The sequence below is a fragment of the Pungitius pungitius genome, chromosome 8 (assembly GCF_949316345.1).
Source record: "Pungitius pungitius chromosome 8, fPunPun2.1, whole genome shotgun sequence".
Lineage (NCBI taxonomy): Eukaryota > Metazoa > Chordata > Actinopteri > Perciformes > Gasterosteidae > Pungitius > Pungitius pungitius.
In genome coordinates, this window is record NC_084907.1 from 536,047 (window position 1) to 551,909 (window position 15,863).

The 15,863-nt window shown below is 48.6% G+C and overlaps 3 protein-coding genes across 3 annotated transcripts; 2 read left to right on the plus strand and 1 right to left on the minus strand.

Moving 5' to 3' along the window:
- The first annotated feature begins 752 nt into the window (after window positions 1–752).
- On the plus strand, window positions 753–3,418 carry rdh5 (retinol dehydrogenase 5 (11-cis/9-cis)). Its single transcript, XM_037490318.2, has 6 exons — window positions 753–808; window positions 1,487–1,548; window positions 1,612–1,934; window positions 2,021–2,279; window positions 2,685–2,848; window positions 3,198–3,418. Exons 2-6 carry the CDS (start codon window positions 1,526–1,528, stop codon window positions 3,416–3,418), a joined length of 990 nt encoding a protein of 329 aa, XP_037346215.2. The 5' UTR covers window positions 753–808; window positions 1,487–1,525.
- A 1,089-nt stretch (window positions 3,419–4,507) lies between these two features.
- Window positions 4,508–10,895, plus strand: gls2b (glutaminase 2b (liver, mitochondrial)). Its single transcript, XM_037490315.2, has 18 exons — window positions 4,508–4,944; window positions 5,330–5,429; window positions 5,501–5,622; window positions 6,478–6,607; window positions 6,715–6,794; window positions 7,059–7,222; window positions 7,361–7,419; window positions 7,631–7,663; window positions 7,744–7,802; window positions 7,885–7,951; window positions 8,368–8,418; window positions 8,498–8,674; window positions 8,760–8,891; window positions 9,053–9,145; window positions 9,217–9,278; window positions 9,437–9,513; window positions 10,072–10,135; window positions 10,229–10,895. The coding sequence occupies exons 1-18, from the start codon at window positions 4,790–4,792 to the stop codon at window positions 10,377–10,379; spliced, it is 1,776 nt and encodes a 591-aa protein (XP_037346212.1). The 5' UTR covers window positions 4,508–4,789; the 3' UTR covers window positions 10,380–10,895.
- Window positions 10,896–12,060: 1,165 nt separating this feature from the next.
- LOC119229690 (elastase-1-like) lies at window positions 12,061–14,614 on the minus strand. The gene is made up of 8 exons (XM_037490319.2): window positions 14,530–14,614; window positions 14,353–14,456; window positions 13,961–14,061; window positions 13,736–13,861; window positions 13,269–13,405; window positions 12,586–12,728; window positions 12,336–12,485; window positions 12,061–12,153 (listed from the first exon to the last, which is right to left on the minus strand). The coding sequence occupies exons 1-8, from the start codon at window positions 14,570–14,572 to the stop codon at window positions 12,142–12,144; spliced, it is 816 nt and encodes a 271-aa protein (XP_037346216.1). The 5' UTR covers window positions 14,573–14,614; the 3' UTR covers window positions 12,061–12,141.
- Window positions 14,615–15,863: the final 1,249 nt, after the last annotated feature.

The window sequence follows — 15,863 nt, forward strand, 5'->3', positions numbered from 1 at the left end:
TACATATGGTTCACAACAGCTGTGATTTGAAGGGAACATCAGCATAAAGAACGTATACCGGTACATTGTATTTTCCAAAGGATCCTCTAGTGCGAAGGTTAAAAAGCCCAAATCTGTGTCAGTGGGGATCTGGAGAAGATGAGCTGTGGTCCAACAGCTGCACCAGAACTTTGAGAATGAAACTGTCATCGAGCGTCTGACACTTGAAGGATTTGCTAAACCGTTACGTACAGAACTTACTACAGACTTTCACTAAATTCACTGCATAAGACAAAAGAACCAGGGAGATCCACATGATTCATCTTCAGTTTGACTCTAATATAAATGTATGTCCTCTTTTTATTCAAGTTAATATTTTCCCAAGTGTCCTTGGCTAATTTTATTTTTAGTGCCATTTACACAAAATCCTTTTATTTATGTTTTAATGGGGTTTTCTTGCCACACTGTTCTTTATAAGCAGTGAGGAGCATCGAGGACGGATGAAGGTCAGAGACACAGAGACCAGAGCGCCACAACTTACAGGATTACTTTAAACATAAAGAACTTATTCTTTATGTCCTGAACCACAGGTTTTATGATTTTATGTCAAATCCTGAAGTGACCTGATGAACATTATTTCATGCACTGAGAGAAGTTACCTAACAGCACAGTTTCTATTGTGTTCACATGTTCCTACGTCTGCTGTAGCTTCTGAAGCTCAGGGCTGGTCTTCAGGGATAAAGCCCCTGAGACCAGCCCCTCTGAGGGAGCACAGGAGAACCACCTGAGGGACGAGGACCAAGAACATCGCTTCTTTACCGACACAAAGGTAGGATCGCATCGCTTCTACGGGATCAACGCTCATAAAACTAAACCCTTTCTAACCCCCCTCTTGTATTTGGAGTTGTTTTCCTACTTTTTATGTCTGTAATATTGATCCTGAATGTTCTGCTGCTATTGAATCAAATTTAATCAACAAAACAACAACCTCATTAAGGTTTTAACTTTGAGTAGTTTTACCTGATCAAATGATAAATGATATATACATGTTTTATGTATTTTGGTATATTTTAGGAATATATCAATTGACGTTGAGAAACTAAACGCTAACATAAGAAACTTAAACTTAAGTCTAATTTTACAGGATGAATTGTGTTTCTCAGGAAAACATCAACAGTGCAGAAACTCATTGATTTAGGTCTTCAGGTGCCGTTCATTTCATGGATGAAATGGGTCATAAAAGTGTGGCTGTGTTCTGAGGAACTAATTGGTTTTCAGCTAATAAGCAGCATAAGCAGCTCCGTCACGGCCCCCCCCCCACAAATACCTTTCTGCTTTCATAAGAGTATTATCCACAGATTTCTCTTGTGCTCAGTGAAAGAACTCTTTGTTTCCCATAATTATCAGAAGAGCTTCATAAACCCTCAAATATGTTGAAATAGAGTAAGGATTTGGTTTTGTGGATTCCTGAAATAATTCCTTCATCCGAGTGACATTCCTCCCGCAGCAGGGCGGGGGGGCGGAGGACTTGTGACCTGGGAGCAGCATGGACGTCGGGGACCTTTTAGGGTAAGAATCCTGCTGCATTTGCTGTCCCCGAAGCTCTGACCAAGGCTTGGCCTCCTCCCTCAGGGGAAATGCCTGGTCCTACGTCGGCGGGACCCTGCTGGTGCTGTGGGCCCTCGTGTGGCTCTACAGGGACGGCCTGCAGGTGGACGCCGTCGCGGACAAGTACGTCTTGGTGACCGGCTGCGACTCGGGGTTCGGGAACCTGCTGTGCAAGAACCTGGATGTCAGAGGGTTCCACGTGCTCGCCGCCTGCCTCACGGAGAAGGGCGCCGACGACCTGAGGATGGCGGCGGGTCCTCGCCTGAAGACGGTCCTCCTGGACGTGAGCAGTCGGGACAGCGTGCAGAAGGCCCTGGAGTGGACCACCAAGGAGGTCGGCGAGGCGGGTGAGACCTGAGGCGCGTTTCCCCTCCCACAGGGCCGACCCACGGGGGGCCGTGTCCCACCTCCTGTCCGTCCCTTGTCTTCTCAGGGCTGTGGGGCGTGGTGAACAACGCCGGGCGCTCCTTGCCCATGGGCCCGTCGGAGTGGATGAAGGTGGAGGACTTCCACAGCACGCTGGACGTCAACATGAATGGAGTGATCGCCGTGACGATGAGCTTCCTGCCGCTCATCAAGAAGGCCCGCGGGCGCATTGTGAACGTGGCGTCGGTGCTGGGCCGCGTGGCTGCCAACGGGGGGGGGTACTGCATCTCCAAGTTCGCCGTGGAGGCTTTTTCTGACTGCCTCCGGTGAGAGAAATCACTGCAGCTACTGCTGAGATCATCCTTCAATCTTCTAGAGGGAGGGGGGCAAATGAGATCAAAATCCCCAATTATCCTTCATTTCCTGTAACTTTTAGAAAATCATGTATTCTTGTTGAAATGTTCACATCATCATCATCCTCCTCCCATGAGGGACATGACAGATGAACACACATTTAGAGCAATAAAACAAACCCAATAAGCACTAACTTACGGACAATGAGACGAGTCTGTGTACATTTAATTGGGTTTTTACTTTTTTAGGTCAAACTAAGAAGCCCAATTTTAATCTGAAACTTTAATCAAAAGGTTGCAGCCGGTGTCACAAAACAGTTTGTAAGGCGCTCGTCTAAATATGTCACGCGTTCATCAACGTGACACCTCTGTTGTCAGGAGAGATATTCACTACTTCGGGATCAATGTGTCAATCATCGAGCCGGGCTTCTTCAAGACGGCGGTGACCAGCCTGGAGCCCCTGGAGAAGGAGCTGCAGCGCCTCTGGGAGCAGCTCAGCCCCGAAGTACAAGCCAGCTACGGAGACAAGTACCTCGATAAATGTAAGCGACTCCATCACATGTCACTCACGCTTTCATCCAAAGCCACTTACGATAAAAAGTCAGAACAAAAAGGTTCAATTTCATTAAATATGCCGATTTACAACTTGTTATAGATAAGTTAGTGTTTGTAGTAGAGAGGTGACATGAAATGTACCATCCAAAATACTACTAATGTTTTAACACTCGATACTTAATACTGATGGTGGCGCATCAGTCGCATTCTGCAACATCACCTCTAGATGCTGCCAGATGCTCGCAGGCCTTCAGGAGCACCATGAAGAAACCTTCCCTTCATCACAGATACGTTGTGTAAGACAAGACACCTTTTCCCCCCGTTTCTCTTTTGCAGACATCAAGGTCCAGCGCCTGATAATGAATGCTATCTGCGACACGGACATCTCCAAGGTGACGGGCTGCATGGAGCACGCTCTGACCGCGGCCCACCCACGCGCCAGGTACAGCCCCGGCTGGGACGCCAAGCTCCTGTGGATCCCCCTGTCCTACATGCCGTCCTGTGTGGTGGACATGGGGCTGAAGCTGGTGCTGCCTCGCCCTTCAAAGAGCGTGTGACTCGGTTTGGAGGTTGCATTTGATGCATTTGATGCAGTGCAGAGGTCCACAGATAGCCATAGAATAGCCTTATTCCTTATCTGGTTTGGCTCTATTTCCTATAATCTGGCATGTAACCTGTTTTTGAGACAATAGAAAACAATGAACATTGTGTCTTGTGTAATTTCCTGTTTAATGATTGTTTTTTGCTGTGCCTTTTGACACTGTCATTTACAGTATGTTCCTGAATACAATGATCAGCGTACTATGCACATAAATTAAAGAAATGTAAAAGAATCCTACAAGAAAAATATAAACTTTTTACTGACGCCTTGAAAGTGAGAAACATTAAACACACAAAAAGCTTTTAAATATACATTCAGCTGCATCATTATCTTATGACATAATGACACAGGTGATATTTTCATCTTCGTCTATCAAAAGACAAAAAGGTAAATCTTGGGAACTGATTATCAACATCACAGTCACAGGCCTTTCCATCATCTAACATGACATTTAATTCACTTGATTACGGTTCATTGCAGTTATCAGTAATGAAACAGAATGTACTGAAAAGGTTGAACTGATAATCCCAATAAACCAAGGAGCGTATTTGTTAACCAACTAGTTGACCTAAATATCTGTCATTTAATTAAGGAGGTGTGAGATGATGCTGTGATTTCTGGTGCTCTATAAACCCTGACGTCTTCATGGCAGACCTCCTATCACTGAAATACGGCCCCTATTGGCCCCCTGATGGGTCAAAGCAGGCCTCCATGTGTGTGTAATGTATCCTGCAAACCTTCTGCTGCATTCAAGGAACCCTCGGAACAAACGCTCTGCCCTTTATTTGCTTCCTTTTAACTTCCACGTCCGATAGAACGTTTTATTCTTCAAAAGTAACGGGTTTTCTACATTGTTCATGTGCATAAATGTGGTAAATAATGTGCAAATGAATGACTACGTAGCCGCCAGTTGTCTCTTAGTAACAAGCAATATGACAGTATATAAATACTTTTACTAGGCCTGAATCCAAGATCTGACTTAAGTAGAAGGAGCTGAACTGAAAATATACTCAACACAGAGAGTTGAAGTAGTCGCACTGGTCACTATGAATAACCCAGATCTCAAGTAAGTATTAATAATTCTTCAATATGTAGTTAAAACTTACAGCTGGTAAATGTCTGGCAAATGGGATGAATTCAATATTCAAGTTCGGTACCATTACAACTAGAGAAACTACAAGCTGCTTAGCAAATACAAAGCATTCAACAGTTGAGGGCTGGAAAGCACCGACCTCCGGACGAGCCGTGAAGGCAGCACAGGTTCAGCGGCTGTCAGTGACCCGGCGACCAGCTGCTCCGAGGCCCCCCCGCGGCTTCCAGTGCAGCGATGCACCGCCTCACAGCGCTGCGTCGGCCCGGCTCCGCGCGGCTCTTCGTGCGACGCGAACCCGCCGCGAGGACGCTGCTCGCCCCGCAGGCGGCTCGCCGCCTAACCGCCAAGGCCCCGGGACCGGCGCACAGACCGGCCCTCCCCCGGAAAACGTGAGTGTCTGCGGGTGGGAGACGGCTCCGAAGCGAAGGGGACACTGCCACGTGACGTCAGTCCACCATCTGCATGCAAACCGTCAGCTGTCAACAATAATAAAACCACCTGTTGAGCACAGAAATGCTGACACGTGCACCATGAAATGAACGTGTGGTGCTTTGATTTCTTTCTTTAATCATCGTGTGTTGTTGAACGTGTCCTCGTCACAGGAGCCTTTTTGACAGGATAAACGCGCTGTAGGTAGTGACTGTGGTCGTGACCCATGCGGGCCATGACCACAGTCACTAGTAGCATGCGGGCCTCCTGCATTCGATGAGTTTACCCTGCTGGGACATGTCAAAAAGAGCTGCTGTAAAGAAGTTCTAATCTTCACTTCATCAGGAATGTTCCCTCAAAGTCCCCCAGCTCTGGAGTGGAGGACCTCCTCTTCTACACCATTACAGAGGGAAAAGAACAAGTCCCCATTTCATACTTTACCTCAGTGAGTAGCTCGAGACCCACAAGTCCCACACGTGTCCATCCGTCCACTCATGTGTCCACTGTCCCTCGCAGGCCCTGAAGAAAACCGGCCTTCATCCCTCGGACCCTCGCCTGAAGGACTGCATGGAGGAGCTCCGACAGGCCGCCATGGACTCTGTTGGAGAGGCGCTGATGGGCCGAGACCTTTTCCACAGGTAGGACACGGCTCAGTGAATCGGTAACGTAGCGGTTTGTGTTCGTGGCGCTGGAAGCATCAGAGACATGTCTCCAACATACAGACCTGGTTGTTTCATTGAGAGCATCTGAAGGGCCTTCACCAACCAATGATTCCCACAGGTTCTTGTTAGATACATGCTGCTTTAACCAAATGGCCCAGGATTCCATACGTTATGTTGTCACTAAATTCATTGGAGTCAACAAAAGCAGAAACATGTTGTTACTTCCTGTTTCTGCGCCTCACACTCGACTCCTCGCTGGCGTTCTGTTTTCCACTCGCTGAGGCACCAACTATTTTGAGTGTGACCTTTGGTCCAATCCACTCAAAGGAAGCATGTGTTGTATGTGAGCTGCTGCTTGATTACGTCTTTGTCTCTATGGCCATGCGTCACTTTACTGATGATGTGAAGAAGGTCCGGTTCACGCAGCAGGTTCCTCAAGGAATCAACACATTTGTGCGTGTTAGTTGTGTGTCTGTTTTTAGTCTCTGGTGGACTTAATTCAATTATTTTACTTCATACAAAGGTTCTAATAATTAGTGATGTCATTGAAATCTAATATTTCAGATAATTTGTTCTCTCTCTTGTAGCTCTGTGGAAACTTAAAGTTTACGAAATGTTCCTTCAGCTTAATTAACTCAAATGATTGATGTGTGACGGTAGTTGTGTCGTAGTTTGTGTGCGTCAGGACGCTTTGGCTTTGTTTACTGACCTGCTCGTCAAAGCAGAGGCACGTGGGCGAGACGGACAGCTCACAGCTGCACACACACACACACACACACACACACACACACAATGTTACAGTCACACGTGTCCTTCATGTTGGTCCTTCAGGTGCGTTGGAGGAAACATCGTCTTGCTGATCCAGGCCTTCAGAAAGAAGTTCATCATCCCAGAGTTTGACGTCTTTGCACAAAAAATAAATGACATCTACAACACGGTCCAAAACCAAAGGGATGGACGGGTACGAAAGTGTGAAGATGTTTATGGTTCAGTTGAATACTTTTGTTCTGTACAGTAACAGTCTGGAGGTCTCCTGAGACACGGTCACGGTCACTGTGCTTCTCTCAGGTGGCCGACTACATCCCACAGCTGGCCAAGTTCAGCCCGGACCTGTGGGGGGTGTCCTTGTGTACGGTGGATGGACAGAGGTACGAAGAACACAAGCAGGAGGTCCATTCAGAAGCTGCTTTGTGTTGTTTTAGAAGTTCTCATCCTTGTTGTCTTGAACGTTGACTTTGACTGATGATGAGGACGATGAAGGCTGCAAACACCTGGTTTTGAGAACCACACTTTCCAGGATTAGGAGTCAGAGTCTGCTGTATCTAAAGTGAAGAGTTCCCAATGAACACGTTAACCTGGTGCAGTAATGTTTTCACATCCTCATGTTGTCACGTGTTGTCTGCTTCCTCCAGACACTCGGTAGGCGACACCAAGCAGCCCTTCTGCCTGCAGTCCTGTGTGAAGCCGCTGCAGTACGCCATCGCCGTCCACGAGGCGGGCACCGAGCAGGTCCACCGCTACGTCGGCATGGAGCCCAGTGGACTCAAGTTCAACATGCTCTCGCTCGACGATGAAGGTGTGCGGAGCCTCAGGACGGCGTTCACCTCCGTCCCCTCGGTCACTTCTGTGGTCCATCAATGAGGGACCTGGCTCTTCACGTGGAAACCTCCTGCTCCTTTAAGGTGGTGTCTGACCTCGTTGTGCTCTCCTCCAGATAAGCCTCACAACCCCATGGTGAACGCTGGAGCCATCGTGATCAGCTCCCTCATCAAGGTGAGACCTTCCAAACCCTCACTGCAGCCTCATCTTTTACAGCTTTGGTGAAATAATCATGTAAGGCTCTTGTGTGAGTCTGTTGCTGTTCTACCTGAGGTAAAGAGGTACCAGATGATGCAACCAGTGAAACCACCACGTTTCCACCCCCCCCCCCCCCGGTGTACCGAGTTCTGTAGAACCAACGCCTGCCTCTCGCTTTGTGTTTCAGCCTCGTTCAAACAAGGCAGAGAAGTTTGACTACGTGAGTAATGCGCCTCCTCTCTGCCGGCGCCGCGCACCCCGGCTGCAGTGCACGTGAAATGTGGCCTTTTGTCCCGCCAGGTGATGGAGTTTGTGAAGAAGATGGCCGGCCAGGAGTACGTGGGCTTCAGCAACGCCATGTGAGTGTGAGGCGTTGGTTCTGCACGGGTTCTGCTGCATCCTCGATGTTTCTGCATCCATGTCCCTTCGTCTGTGTCTCAGGTTCCAGTCGGAAAAAGAAACGGGCAACAGGAATTTTGCCATCGGATACTACATGAAAGAGAAGAAGGTCAGTTGGCGCGTGATGGGATGAAGATGTGCGAGTCTTTGTCGTTGCATTCTGAGCTTGATGTTTGCAAACCAACGCCGTGTTCAAACGGTTGAATTCAGGTGTGCGACCCGTTTTTCTAAAGAGACACAACTTGATTCATGTATTTTCAGATTGATGGGCTCATTGTACCAATAACTAGCAGAAGAAAACTAGAAAATCCACTTATAGGAAAATGTTTTTTTAGGTTTTCCATCCTTTCATGTGTTTCTTCTGAGATCAATTTGCTAGACCAATGAACTTTGACCTTACTGGAGGAGTCAGTCCAAGAGAAAACACCGAGACGGAGACATTCTTTACTTAACTGTGCTCGTAGAGCAGAAGAGGGCTGCAGCGGCGTCCTTCTCGTGTCACAATGAGCGCGTTTCCTTCCTCAGTGTTTCCCGCTCGGAGCCGATATGATCGACTCGCTGGACTTCTACTTCCAGGTAGAGAACCTTCACATTTATACTTTACTATTGATTTGAGCTGTTTTTGACCATGATCCGGGTCTCGTGTCGGTCCCAGCTCTGCTCCATCGAGGTGACCTGCGAATCAGGAAGCATCATGGCCGCCACTCTGGCCAACGGGGGGATCTGTCCAATCACAGGCGAGCGCGTCCTGAGTGCCGAGTCGGTGCGAAACACACTGAGTCTGATGCACTCATGTGGCATGTACGACTTCTCTGGTCAGATGGCCTTTCACGTGAGTAAAAGAAGGCCAATAAAAGGAAACTAAAGGTTGTGGGTTCTTTGGCGTTGATGAAGGTCACGAACGTGTGGCCCTGCAGGTGGGCCTGCCCGCCAAGTCCGGGGTGTCAGGTGCGATCCTGCTGGTGATCCCCAACGTCATGGGAGTGATGTGTTGGTCTCCTCCTCTGGACCGAGTCGGGAACAGCGTCCGGGGGATTCACTTCTGTCAGGTGGGAGGTTCAGACGATGAGGGGACGATGAGGGGACCCGTGGGACGTGTGGGACGCGTGAGACGTTCTGATGAAAATCTTGTTTTGTTTGCGTTACACTTTCCTTCTTTGCCTTAAAGCGTGAAATAACTAAGCGTTATTCTGTGTCTCATCACCTCCAGGAGCTCGTGTCCCTCTTCAACTTCCACAACTATGACAACCTGAGACACTTTGTGAAGAAGCTGGATCCTCGCAGACCGGATGGAGACGACCGGGTTGGTTGCGTCCAGCTTGAGTTGCCTGTGTTTTGTGTCTCTGTGTTTACGCTGCGTTCCTCTCTTTGCAGAACAAGTCTGTCTTTAATCTGATGTTCGCGGCCTACAGCGGGGACGTGTCTGCTCTGAGAAGGTACCTCTCCAGCCCACCACATGACGCCTTCAATGACCAGCACACTGCTTCTAAGCTGCTCTTCTAGATTAAACCAAGGACAATAATCCTGCTGCTGTTTGCGTGTTGAATATTTGTTGTTTTTTGAGACGTGTTGTAATGCATCTGTGATCCTTCAGGTTTGCTCTCTCATCCATGGACATGCAGCTGAAGGACTACGACTCTCGAACGGCGCTCCACATCTCTGCAGCAGAGGGTGAGCTCCTCAGGACGGGTTCTTCTGGTGTTGAAGGGTCCATGATGGACCAGCACGGCAGGTTCACTCATCCTGCCCGAGCAGGAGGGTCAAACGTTTCCATGTGACCCTCCTGCTCCTCTGGTTGCACCTGTGCAGGTGGAGAAGTCCCACCGCTTGTACAAGATACTGCTGTTTGTTAACCGATGAGACCTTTGTTGCACAACATGAGGCAACGTGTGTTAAATATTACCAACCAGGAAAGTGGGACTTTGGACCAAACGTGATGTTTGTTGTGTTTGATGTGTCATGAGGCCAGGAGCACGTTGGACTAACCAGCGGTTTAATGCAGTTCACCTGCTCCCATCCTGTGTGTGTTAAACCACTACATGGTGTACTCTGGTTGGAGATGACTTGGTGCTGACTGAGGAGACACAGACTGAAACTGGAGGGAAAAGTTGTTTTTTGGCAGCATTGAGTTTGACAGATCAGACAAACTGATGGATTGTGGAGATCTTTGTGTTTGGGGCAACATGGTTTAAAAGAAAAGTGTAAACTCTAAAGTGGTCTTGTGTTCAGGTCACATCGAAGTGGTGAAGTTCCTTACTGAAGTCTGCAAAGTGGATCCGTTTGTAGAAGACAGGTGAGAACTATAAGCCACCGCTCAGAATGTTGGTTTAATCTCAGATAGAATAACGAATGAACTTACTGCTGTAAATGCTCCATGACGCTGCAGGTGGGGGAACCTGCCGATGGATGACGCCCTGCAGTTCGGACATGAGGAGGTGGTGAAGGTGCTGAAGGACTACCAGCAGGTCTACAGGCAACACGAAGGCCAGCGCACCGAGGCCTCCCCGATTATGGACACCATCGAGGTCATAGTGTGATGTAACGTGTGTTTGTGTGTGTGTGTGTGTGTGTGTGTGTGTGTGAGACTGGTACCATGTGGCAGAACACAGACCCTGCGCTTCAATAGTTGAAAAGGGATTTTATGGATATTTATATTCGCTTGTGTTAAAACATGGAGGGTGAGCGGTGAGCTGCGAGGTCAGCGGGTGGAACCCCAGCTGCTCCGTGTCCCGTGTCAAAGTGTCCCGTGTCAAAGTGTCCCGTGTCAGTGTCCCCGAGCAAGACACCCAACCCCCAACTGCCCCCCGAGCAAGATGTAAAAACCATGTGTTAAAAATGCAAGTCACTAAATGAGATGTCATGTTAAAAGAAGGATTTGTAATGATCCCATTAAACACAATGTTTTATATTTTGCTTTCATTATGTTGTAAATAAGTGCATTGGATTCCTAATAATACATTATTATAAACTGTGTCTAAAGACCTTTCTAAGGTTCGTTTGACACTAAAAACACCCATTAAAATACATCCATTGGTAAATATTGCGTTATTGAGTCATTGTGTAGAACCAGAAGAGGGAAGCAGCTGTTCTTAGTAATTCTACTCTATTGCTCCCATTCATGACTCAGCTAATATGTGCTGAGTCATGCCCAGACGTCCCCTCTTCTCAGACGCAGGAGACCAGCACTGCTTCAGCGTGTCCCCGTCAGGGGGACATCAGTGTCCTAGACGCCATGGGGGGTCTGGACAGATGCAGAGACAGGAAGGACAGGAAGGTCTCCAGAAGGACACGTCCTGAGCCTTTTTGTCTTCTGGCTTTGAAGGTTCTCCATTCAACCTTCAGAGTGTTATTGTAGCAGCATGTGGTCTCCCTGCAGTGGATAATGTGCCGAATGTGATATTTTTAAACTATTTTGATGTAAATATTTATACTGGAGGCTTTTCACACAAAATGCAAACACTACAGAACCAAACTGTTTCAAACCCACCTACAAATACCTCAAAGCCTGAAAATAAGGAAAAAACACCAAACCGCTTCTTCCACGTTAATATGTGAAGAAGAAGAAGAAGAAGGATCCTTTAGACATAAATGGACTTGTGTCGTCCAGGTGTTCCAGCAGGGTGTCACGAATCTGCTGCAGGATGTGAAGCCTCCTCAGCGCCACCTGGTGGTTTTCAGACAAAGTGACACATGTCCTCCAGCTGTCACTCAAAGATGGATTGATGTGTCCTATGTGGGAATTTAACCCAGCTCCAGATCTTTGTTTGCTGTTTCTTCAGGTAAACACACAGGATGACGTGTTGTTGCTAGGAGACGGATCACAGGTCTTAACCTTAACGTTTGGATGTTATTAGTTTATGTCAGGAACGTTGACTATTCAAATAAGCTGAATGCAGATGTACTATATGTCTTATTTATGCTTCTCTTCACCTTTGAAGTGTAGGTTTTTTGTTAAGAATAAGACGTCTTTGCCTTGAAAGCCAGAATTCACCTTGAAAGCTCTTTCATCGTGTGTATCGTGTGCTCTTGAATAAGAGCAGAGTTTAAAGGTCCTTCTTTGTGAGGGTTCCTTTTTAAAATCTATTTTGGTACCCTGAGGTTCTCACACGTTGCAGCACCACTGTCTGAACTGATCTACTGCACCTGAATTCCACTCTGCAGTTCTATTTGATCAATATCAAGAAACAATCACCACAAAGAAAGAAGCAGGAATAACGAGCAGGGACATTTTATTCTGATGGTCGGTGGAAGAACTGAGTAGAATCCAGAGTGCTGCTGTCTCCATGGAGACTTTCCTTCTCAACCCATGATCTGGCAAAGCAAGGACCAATGAATCATTATCACACATTACATCAACACTCCCATGGTTCATGCAAAGAGGCCTATGAAGACTGTGGGGGGGGTTGTGATGCTACTGTAGATGGAGTCATGCGTGAGTCGTGTCCTGGTTGTCGCATTGCTAACATCTGAGGCTCCTCGGCTCCTTTACTCACGTTGTTCATCCAGCTGCTGTAGGCTGAGACGCGGGTGAAGACGGTGGGCCTCCGGTAGGCGTTGCAGCCGCTGGAGGAGACGAAGCTGGTCACTCCGTGGACGACCCACTGTCCGCTGACGCTGCAGTTCAAGGGGCCCCCGGAGTCGCCCTGGATCCACAGAGAAGTCCAAGATGAGTCCACCGAATTCTGACTGGGCTTCTCTCAGTCTCTTTGGGTTTGGAGGTAACTGTGTAGACCAAGTTCTTACCTGGCAGCCAGAGTCACTGGCGCCGCCGGCGCAGACCATGGAGTCCTTCACGGTGCTGCCCCACCAGCCGCTGCTGCTGCAGGTCCTGTGGTCCACCAGCGGCAACGAGGCCTGCTTCAGCTGCGCCGACAGCTGCCCTCCAGCTGAGGAGCAACAGACGTCACCACGTGCACCTCACGCTCCTCGTGCTCCTTACGCTCCTCGTGCACCTCACGCTCCTCACGCTCCTTACGCACCTCACGCTCCTCACGCTCCCCGTGCACCTCACGTTCCTCACGCACCTCACGCACCTCACGCTCCTCACGCTCCCCGTGCACCTCACGTTCCTCGTGCACCTCACGCTCCTCGTGCACCTCACGCTCCTCACGCTCCTCACGCACCTCACGCTCCTCACGCTCCTCGTGCACCTCACGCTCCTCACGCTCCTCACGCACCTCACGCTCCTCACGCTCCTCGTGCACCTCACGCTCCTCACGCTCCTCACGCTCCTCACGTTCCTCACACTCCTCGTGCACCTCACGCTCCTCACGTTCCTCACGCTCCTCACACTCCTCGTGCACCTCACGCTCCTCACGTTCCTCACGCTCCTCACACTCCTCGTGCACCTCACGCTCCTCGTGCACCTCACGCTCCTCACGCTCCTCATGCACCTCACGCTCCTCACGGCGCGGCGTCAGACTCACTCTGAGTGCGACCCCAGCCGGTGATGTAGCAGGGGTTGTTGTTGGGCAGCACCTGCCCCGGGGGGGGCAGAGTGGCCAGCCGGACGTAGTTGTTGAGGGACGCTTCGGAGGACAGACGGAGGAGAGCGATGTCCCACCTGAGGACGAGACCCCCGGGAACCAGTTAGTAAAACACATGTTCAGTGCTGCCACTAACGATTCATTCACTATCAATAAGATGAGGATCTTTTCTAATTAATTATCTACTAATTGGTTCATTGAAAGGTTAATCAGTGTCTCAAGCAATGATCCAAATACATTATCAAAAGAGGTCCAGTTGAATTGGGAGTGGTTCCATTTGTTCATCATTTTTTATATTGAATATTTATAATAAATGGTGAATGTTTAATCCCCAAAGCCCTTTCTCCTCTTTGTTGTCACATCTTCTCTGATGTAATGAGCACTTTCATATGCAGAAGGAACCTCACCCTCCAGCCACGTTGTTGGAGTTCCAGTTGGGGTGGACGTGGACGCTGCTCACGCTCATGTACTGCTCTCTGCCCTCGTTAGAGTTGATGTTGTGATCTCCAAGAACCACGCGCCAAGTCCTGGGACTGAGGACGTACGAAAGCATGAGTCACACGCTTCAAATGAAAAGGAATGTAGACGTTCAGAGTTGAGTAACATCTCCAGGTCCTAGCCCCAGCCCCCACCTGTCCACGCAGTGGGCCGCGGTCATCACCCATCCTCTCCTGATCAGGCTTCCTCCACACGTGTGGTAGAAGCTGCTGCCCGATTTGTACTGAAGAGAAATCTAACAAAACGACAACAAGGGGCATTAAAACGAGACCCGGATCCACATCTCAGTGAAGTGCTTCATGGAAGCTGGATGCATGTGATGCAGTGACGTCCTGAAGGCCTTCACCCAACATCTACACCCATAATAATATATAATGAAACTATAATATAATAAAGCTCCTTTTCTCTTAGCTTGGTGGTTGATTCCCACCTGTGAACACAGTGAATATTGGAGTAAATGGAAATGGGCCCATTAGCGTCTCTTCATGTTGCAGCAGCTGTAGAGTCAATTAAAGCAAGCGAGTACCTGCCAGGGCCATGAGTTGGGCGAGGCCACCTGCCCCCCCACCACTCTCTCCTCCACGGCGTCCTCCTCCAGGTACCGGGGCTCGGGGGTCAGCTGGGCCAGCCCTGAGACACAGGAAGCGTTACACCAGGGTTCAGCACAGAGCAGGACGTCACAGAGGAGTCACATGGTCCTTACCGAAGGCCGCCGCCACGGAGAAAAACACCAGGAAACGCAGCATGACTGAGACACTGAGACGTTCTGCACCACAGACCTCCGCCCGCTTTATACCCTCAGGGTGTGTGTGTGTGTGTGTGTGTGTGTGTGTGTGGTCCACCTGTGTCTGTCTCACACTTATCGCCTCAGAGGGGAATCGCTGACTCAGCCGCTGCGTTTTTTCCTGTCGACGCTGTGTGTGACGTGTCTATCGACATGATGGACACGTCACACACATTGTCGTTGTGTCTCTGTCTTTCTAGAAGACACCTGGAGACAATCCAGTGGGTTTGTCAAAGATGTTCTGGTATTTAAAGATAGATCATCGCCACAGTTTGTGAGTTTTATCAAGCATTTCATTTAAAGGCAACTTTAGTAGAATGACTCAAACAGCATGAGAGTGGAGTAAAACATTGACATAAAGGGAAAATGAATATATATGAGATATAGTTTATAGTTTAACATACATTTAGAGTAATATGTATTAGTTATTCATTGTTTCATAACCAGTAAGAAGCTCATCACTGGGACCTTGTTTGTAATGGATGACTCACTGAGGCCTTGATGGTTGTAAACAGAGAGTTTGCTTGGATTACATATTACTTTAATATATTTCTTAATACATATTGACTCCAACCAGGACCTGTGTGTGTGTGTGCGTGTGTGTGTGTGTGTGTGTGTGTGTGTGTGTGTGTGCTCCTAATGGGTGACATTGCTTGTTCAGTCGGTGCATGTGTTAAACAGCTGGGAGGCTGAGACTAGAACATCTGTTCCATTCCAGTCAGAAGGTCAGAAGGAACCGTTCACTGACATAATGCAGAGCCTCTGCACTGTGGGGAGGGTTCTTTGTATTCTGCCCCCCCCACTATCAGCAGACTTAATCATGTACGTAATGGACTGAATAACCTCGTGTTCAGTGCAGCTTCAAAATGTAAAAGTTTAATTCAAACCGTCTGCAATCATCACAACCAAAAGGGCAGGTCCAGTGGAACGCTGCCAAAGGGCTGCAGTTCTGTCCACTTGTATCATGAGCGAAGCCACACGTGACCCCCCCCCTGTGTGCACACGGCTCACGTGTGGCCTCATGAGAAAGCAGCAGGTTCATTTTGAGCTGCCATAAAGTCAGAGGAAGGATGAAGCGACACCTTCAACGCCACGAGGGGGGGGAAGTGTGAAGACAGGACGTCATTAAAGAACAAATCAGCTCCTTAAAGGACACAAAATGAAGGTTTTCCTCCAAATGGCAAAATCCATCCCAAAGATAAAATGATCTGATCTTCTAGGAGGAAATGTCTTCAGCAGCAGATCGATGGGCT